Genomic DNA, 8,080 nt, shown 5'->3' on the forward strand with positions numbered 1-8,080 from the left:
ACGTAATGATTAAGAACACAAAATTGGCGAACCTTGTGTACTATACTTTGCAAAAATATCATGTAGACCTTAGAAATTGCAAAACAGGAAATTAATATGAATACCCCTTTTATCAAAGGGTGAATTTGGAGTTATATCATATTATCGGTGTTGACTTGTGATGAGTCATGCACCCTCCAATATGCTCCTAACTACATCAAGACTAGAGCCATCTAAGTTAAGAGACACTAAAATACCACTAGGTTTTATCTTGGTTCGTATATAAGCAATGACCATAATCTTACATCAACTTCTGGATCATAAAACAATCCATTTTATCTAAGATGAGAAATAAGTGTCGGGTTGATTTGCAACACAAGAGTTGAAAACGTAGAAAAAAAATCTCAACCATCCAACGAAAGCCCAATACAATACAATAAGAGATCCTAAATGATTAGCATAATATACTAAACATTATTTCAAGTACACAAAGTAAAATGTTACAAAACTCAACTACCACAAAACAGAAAAAGCAAAGCTAAACCTAAGCTAACTATCTACAACAATCAAAAACCTCTACCCCTTGGCTCCTCCGGCCGCCACTGCCCACCATAAAGCCGAGCTGGCATGGCGGCGGCATTAGGCAGAAGAGCATGAGGGCCAGGCGGTTGCACCCATACATTTTGCATCAAATTAGGTGGTGGTCGTACATGCATAACAGGTGGTCCCATCATGGGTCTAACTTGGTTGACCATATGGTTAGGCAATTCACCTTGATGATGGATTTGGAGTTGCTGTTGCGGTTGTGGTTGCCATTCCGGTATATCATCATCCTCATCACGATTCCAAGGTCTATTTCCATTCCAATGTGTATGATTACTATTATTATTATTACCACTATTATTAATGCTATTATTATTATTATTGTTATTATTATTATTTCCAGTTTGACCATATTCATGAACAAGATGTCTCATATGAGCTACAGGCCTAGGAGTATTATTAGACTGAACCATTCTTGAAAGCTGGGCAGAATTTGAATTTGACCCGCCACTGCCGCCGGAAAAATTAAACTCGGGCAGGTCATCCTCATCCCGGGCAACAACTCCAGGACCGAATCCCGGTGGAATATCATCGTCCTCATCATCATCATCATCATCATCACCACCATGATCTGGTGGTGGAGGTGGTGGTGGATGCAACGGTTTTGAATTTGTAATGGTGTTGATAGTTTCTTGTCTTCTAGATGAGAGAGTGTTTTTTCTATGGTGTTTATGGTGAGGCGGCAACGTGGCGGCAGCAGGCTGAGGTCTGCGCCAGACCACCACGCCGATGAGCCCGTTGTCTGTTGACTTTTGTATATCGGTCTGGTCTTTGGAGAGCAGTCTGCTCAGCATTTCTGTGATTCTTTTATGCGGTGTACAGAAATAGACTTCGGTTCCTGGAATTGGTTCACCAAATCCTACTCTTTCTTCTGCTACATATGAATCCATAGACTGCAACAATCAATGTATACAAAAATTTAAAAAGATGCCACACTGTAAAAAGACCAAAATACCCTCTTTGATAAACTCACCTCAGAAAGACTGGCTCTGTGGAACTCTGGAGAATTATCCTTCAGGTTGAAGTGTACAACCTGCAAAAGAGTGTATAGTTTCATTAATATGATTCCATGGCTACAAGCAACTTTCAATAATTGGTTTCTTTAGTTGATCAATGCCATTTGCTTTAAAAAAATTATTCCGAATATGCGGATAATAAAATTTTTATGGGTTTTTTGGTTATACTTTAAACACCCAAATTAATAAATAGTCTCATCTCATTGTAGTTTGACAGTTTTATGTAGCGAAAATATTTTAGGATTTCTTGTCAACCACATTCTTTTTTGTACACAAATTAAAAAAAATAATATTTTTTTTCAACTAGTTTTGATCTCATACCATGGAAAAGTAAATGTATACACCACACAACACCATCAAAGGGGAAACAAAGTTGAAAAATGTTGTAGTGTCAAATTTAAGGGTTTATTATTCCAAAATGGTGTAATAACAAAAATAATAATAATATGCTGTACAAATTGTTGCATGGATAATTGAGTGATATCATCAGCTATGTAGTTGCAATGAAAAGCAACAAGATGACTTGGTAGTTGGTAGCATAAGTATACCATGACAGCACGGCTTCTTGACATGGGGAGTTGTTGAAGGAATTTCTCAAATGCTTCCAGTCTCACTCTGCCCTTGATCTCAATAGATCCAGGCCACTCTTTTGTTGATGTTTTTTCACCACTATTAAAATAAAAAAAATAAAATATTAGATAAATGTAACTGTATATGCACGCCATTCAGTTTATAAACATAACCTAATACTTTTTTATACATGAAAATCCATCCAGCAATTTAGACATTCACACAGACCAAACAGAATGGTTAAATCATTCTAGTGATGGAATCAGAGAACAAATGGAATGGAATGGTTCATCCATTGGAATGAAGAAAAAGAAAAGGCATTTGTTTAGTGTAATGGAATGGACCATTCTTAAGGTTTACATTTGACTATCAATCACACAGTACTTATTATTCCCATTTCAGTGTAACGTTTAATAACATACATCTTTCAAAAAAGTTAACAGCTTTAATTTATTTAAGAAAATAAAATAAAATATCTATTTACTAAAATATTCAAAGCTTTAACGAGATTTTGTTATATGTTATTCTTTTACTACTATAAATAATAAATTCAAAAAATTTCATTCATTAATATCTAAAGTGGAAATAAACTCAATACTATTATCTATTTTTTTTTAAACTGTGAATAAATACTATATCCAAATATATAAATACCATGACAATACAATGTAATCATTCCATTCCATCCAACCAAACAGACCCGTATAAATCTTGACAAATTTCTCATCATTAAGAATTTAAAACAAACAGCTTGGCAGACATACCTTCTGAACAGTCCCATAACAGACACTGAAGAAGAGATGCTGAGCTGGAGGTCACCTTCCCATAAACATTCACCAATAGCTACACTAGAAGCCAAAACTTTTCTCTCTACAGAAGTCTCCCCACTTTTCACACTTGACAACTCCACGCGTGCTTCCACCTCAGCAGAAGTGGGCCCCGAAGACACCTTCTCATTACCAGTTTCTTTTTTGTCCTTCTTATCTGAGACACCAGCACCCTTCGTTTCCTTACCATCTACACTTAAGTTTTCAAATGGAGGCTCAGTATCAAGAGATTCCATAAACTCATCCAATGAAACAATTGGTGGCAAGAATCCCTCATCTTTAAACTCTTCCACAATCAACTCTTGCATGAAATCAGTCCCCTCTGTAGAAACAGTAACCCGATTACCTGTCTCCTCTCCTTCTTTCACTTCTTCACCTTTGACTTGTTGACCATCAGATTCCACTTTCTTTTTCTTTGGTCTAAACTGAGTAGCCATAGAGGTTGACCCTACAGCCACCTCAACAGAAATACCATCATCTTGTTCAAAGTCAACCACCTGATACTCACCCTTATGTGTTTTTTTAACCAAACGCCTCATATCAACATCGGAATCAGGTAATACTATCATTTTATCCAATTCCTCTGCTTTTGCCATTCGCCATTCCGAAAGCTCCTTAGAAGCAAGTTCCTCTGGTGTCATTGAACACAATCTTTCAGGAGAGATTTTACCCGATAAAACTTTCTCTCTAAGCTCAGGGTTACTTCGGTCTTTTAAATTGAACATCAAAGACCTACCCTTTTCTTTATACTTCTTATTCACACCTCCAAAAAGCTTAAACAGTTCACCTTCAATCTTCAAACCCAATTCTTGAGGAGAATCAATCACCTCTTCAACACCATTACCATTTCCATTTTCATCACCTTGACCCTGTTGACCAATTGGCACTGAAGTTGACTTTTCATCTACTTCCATATCCCATGCCCATGATAGCCCATTTCCCTGCAGAAGCTCATCTTTCACAAAAAAGGTGTCCCCAAATGAACCATCAGTGTCAGGCATCACATAGTTATACTGAGGCTTTTGTCCCTCACTTGTCTCCTTGATGGCCACATCAGCAGTAGGTGTAGACTGAGGGCCCACATTCTTATCATCATTAGAAAGTTCCTCTTTGTTCTGAATGCCAACAGACAAAGCAGCAGCTAAAGTTTCCCTCATTTTTGCACGTACATATGACTCACTTTGAACTTTTGGTGACACTTCCTGTGGTGCAGTCTTGCTCTTTGACATTTGTACCCTTGGAGACACGGTTTTATTTGACATTGACTCATTTCTCATCATTCTTTTATTCGGTTGACCATTAGCCGTGGTTTGTACTTGCGTTTGTTTCTTGTTCACAGAGAGTGGTGACACACGAGGTGAACTTGAATTTACATGAGCATCTATTTGAACTACACGTTTGTTTGGAATTGATGAATGAAGAGGTAAGGGATTATTGGAGAAAGATTCTGCTGTAGCTTTCCTCTTTGAAGGTAATAATGGCTTCTGTTGGCCTACACTAAGTGATGAGTCTTGATTGGAAACAGGTTCCATTTGAAGAGGTGTTGATAATGGCTGAGATGCAATGCTGCTCATGTCTACTGGACTTGATGATAAAAGCTTATCCAGCACACCCCATTAACATCCAGGATTATAGTCTACAATACAAAAAGAATTCAGGGATATGAGAAACTTCACTCAGGTAATGTTTATCATATGATATAAAACTCAAAATAGTGCAAATACAAGATGACTAGACAACTTAATGAACCCCACATATATTTAGCACCTAGACCATATACATAAGACACATATAGCAAGGAAGTTCAAGAATGCCCAAAACATTGTATAATATCAACATATGACTCTGCTTCTGCATTGATAATTTGATTAGTTGCTGGAAAACCCTTAAGGAGAAATCACTATTAAGTCAACTATCAACCTCATGTATGTTACAAGCTACTCCATATTCGAATGATAGTTATATCAGTTCTTTCCCATCTCATTTTGAACAGCTTGATTTTGATGTTCTTACTTGATCCAGTTATCAGTTGAAATTGACAAAAACTGGTTTCAAAATATTGTGGAAAACAATCTTGGAAAGAATAATCTTGTAGTTTTCTAATTCTTGTGTCAAATTTAAATCATGCATGTTCGTACATCATCTATAGATCTCTATCTTGTAAAAAATGTGTTCATTTCAGATTTTCCTTCTTAGACATTACAGAAAGCAAATTTGTGAAAAAGGGTTAAAAGACGAAGATACCCTTATCCAAAAGGAGTAAATGTAATCTTTCTCTAATTTTCTATTTGTTACGAGTGGAGGGAGGTGGTTTTGGAGAGTACTAATGGTGTTATTATGAATAATGACCTTGACTGGATCCTAAATACATCCACAAATGTTAATAGTCAGAACTTCCAACAGCTTTCCAGAACCCCTTAACAGATACTCCACCATCTGCTGCTATGTTTTATTAATGCCACATCATCCCTTGGCCTAAAGACTGGATATGCAGATAAGATCTTCTTGCTATGCCATTTGGTTCACATCCCCATCAATTTAGTGGTGTAAAATGATCAAAAAGCACCATGAAGAATCAGATTCTTGTGGTAAACACTCCTGAAGTTGGAACACGAAAGCTCTATGCAAGAAAATTTACATCAAAATTACATAAACAGCATCCTAAACTACAACAAAAAGTAAGAACTTTGGGCATAACAAGTTCAAAATATCAGTTGTAGCTGATATGACCCTCCGACTTCAGATGAAGTGATTTTTAAACCAATTGAACACCAGATACTGCGAAGCTCATGGGAAATGCCTTGACCAATGGCAAGAGAGAAATCATCCAGTTATGCTAATTATACACCAAAGCAACTGAAACATTAACAATTTCAGGAGGTTAGGGCACAGCACTGGATCATTTTTGCCCAAATAAAACATATGAACCTCTCGTATCTTGTTATTAATTAGTCCAAACTATCTTTTTCCACTAGAAAAACAAGTCATATTAATCACTATCGATTGTAAAAAGATAAAATTTCTCAAATCTTGTTTTAAATTAGTTGATACATCCCATTTCCGGATCATAAGCTTGCCAGCTCCATGCCAATCATTGCTTGATAACATTAATATAGATCAACAGAGAAACAGATATGAAGAGCAGGTGTAAGGTAACCCAAGGAAAAATGGAGAGAGAGAGAGAGAGAGAGAGAAACATGGATGATTAAGATATAAAATCAATGCACAAGCAAACCACTACAAAGACCTCACATCAATGTGACCAGCGAGTACCTCATACAGGTGTAGGAACATTTCTTCATTAATAATAACTTTTTCATAAGAAAAAAGTAGTTACAAGACACTTATCTAACAATAATAATATAGATGAATCTTTCAGTTGTTGATTGTTTATGTATTTATTTATTTTGGGTGAGGATATAGAAGTCATCGAAACTCTAATGAACGTCAAAACCTACATGGATATGCAACACTAACAGGTTACAATTTACTAAACAAGAAAACAGTTTATGAATTATCCCCTCGATAAAATTAGCGTTAATCATAAGAAACCAAATACTGATCTTGAAATCGAAATTAAAAACTTGCATCTCCTGGATTCCATTCCCAAATCCCCTTGACGCTAGCAACCAATAAAAGCTTTAATGTGAACTCAAGCAAATATAATAAAAACCACCGTAAAAGCCTAAACAAAAGGTCCCAATTTTCACACATCAAAATACAACTTTCCAACGGAACAAATATTAATTCACTTAAAGCCCTAATACAAACTCCTATCAACGACGAATTCAGAAACAAAACCCAAATCTTTCTACGCTAAAACAACCGTCGACGAAAAAACAAGTAAGTTTAAGAAAATTCGCATACAATCATCAATCAAACAATCACAAAACAAATAAATCCACATAGATATTAGGCCATAATAAACAAGAGACGCTCACCTGAAATGAAAATACGCGGATTGAGTTGAAATTTATGAGCGAGACGTGCCCTAATCCATAGATGGAGAAGATAGAGAAAGATTACAGTGAAACGTTAACCCTAGAAAAAAAACGTTAACATACACAAGAGCAAAAACTTCCGAGAGATGAGACGTGTATGCATTGCATTTATAGAACAGATTTGGGGCCGAATTTGGCGGTGAGCCCACTGTTATCATCTTATCTTGCAACTTTTCAAACACTTGGGCTTATTACAATTAATTTAATTTTTTTAATTTATGAATAAAAATATTTTTAGTATTATAATATAAACTTTGAAGTCCTACGGTGATACGGAGTTATAAATAAATTAAAATTTAAATTATGTTAAAATAAAAATTAAACCGTTTTTAGGTTTTTGTTAAATAACAAAATAGGAAGAAAGAAAGGTAAAATAAAATAGAGAAGAAAAAAAAAATCATTTTTATATCCTCGAGTTGATAACAATAAAAAAGACATTTATAAACTTATTGGCTAATTTGTTTTTTTGTTCTTATGATAAATGTCTCCAGCCTATTCTTATTTTTCATATTTCCTTATATTTTTTCTTCATTATTCTCCAATTTTATCTCGTTTTGAATTGTCGGTTTTAGTATTTTTTATATATTTTTATATTTTAAGTTTATTTTTTTCTACTAATTATAATTTAAATGTAATATTTAATATTTATAATATTTTGTTATATATTAGATTATATTAATTAATTATAAATATAAAGTTTGTTTTTTATGTATCACATTCATATAAAAATTTTAATACATATTGAAATTTTAAAATACGATAACGTATTTTACAAAAATATATAATTAAAATATATATTACAAACACAATAATATATATTATTAACCATGCAATTAACCTATATATTACACTAATAATTTAATAAAAATCTACAAATGACGACATTATTAGCCTAGTAATAAGGTAAACAAGATTCAGATCCTCTACGTTATTAAAATATTGTCCATGTGATAAATATATTATAAATGCATGTATAATATTTATTTAAAAATGTGTATGTGTAAAATTTATATAAATATATGTATAATATTTATTTAAAAGTGTGTATGTGTAATATTTATATAAACGTATGTATAATATTATT

General features: G+C 34.1%; 1 protein-coding gene across 3 annotated transcripts; it reads right to left on the reverse strand.

Moving 5' to 3' along the window:
- Window positions 1–420: 420 nt before the first annotated feature.
- On the reverse strand, window positions 421–7,089 carry LOC145000016 (SPOC domain / Transcription elongation factor S-II protein). Of its 3 annotated transcripts, none has more exons than XM_078959156.1 (6): window positions 6,937–7,089; window positions 5,345–5,851; window positions 2,933–4,631; window positions 2,147–2,267; window positions 1,556–1,615; window positions 421–1,475 (listed from the first exon to the last, which is right to left on the reverse strand). In XM_078959156.1, exons 3-6 carry the CDS (start codon window positions 4,567–4,569, stop codon window positions 546–548), a joined length of 2,748 nt encoding a protein of 915 aa, XP_078815282.1. In that variant the 5' UTR covers window positions 4,570–4,631; window positions 5,345–5,851; window positions 6,937–7,089; the 3' UTR covers window positions 421–545. The 3 variants fall into 3 exon arrangements, with proteins under 3 accessions (XP_078815282.1, XP_078815283.1, XP_078815284.1); XM_078959157.1 differs by having other exon boundaries at window positions 5,240–5,851; XM_078959158.1 differs by lacking the exon at window positions 5,345–5,851.
- Between the last annotated feature and the right edge of the window lie 991 nt (window positions 7,090–8,080).

Source organism: Lactuca saligna, chromosome 6 (genome assembly GCF_052625555.1).
Source record: "Lactuca saligna cultivar CGN05327 chromosome 6, ASM5262555v1, whole genome shotgun sequence".
NCBI classification, from domain to species: domain Eukaryota; kingdom Viridiplantae; phylum Streptophyta; class Magnoliopsida; order Asterales; family Asteraceae; genus Lactuca; species Lactuca saligna.

What these genes read in the sequence shown, in the direction of transcription:
- LOC145000016 (XM_078959158.1), bottom strand. Translation starts at nt 4,569, where the DNA reads ATGAGCAGCATTGCATCTCAGCCATTATCAACACCTCTTCAAATGGAA. An exon ending in GTTATGGGACTGTTCAGAAG is followed by an intron (nt 2,268 to 2,932) that starts GTATGTCTGCCA and finishes TTATTTTAATAG; the next exon opens with TGGTGAAAAAACATCAACAA. An exon ending in CAAGAAGCCGTGCTGTCATG is followed by an intron (nt 1,616 to 2,146) that starts GTATACTTATGC and finishes ACTCTTTTGCAG; the next exon opens with GTTGTACACTTCAACCTGAA.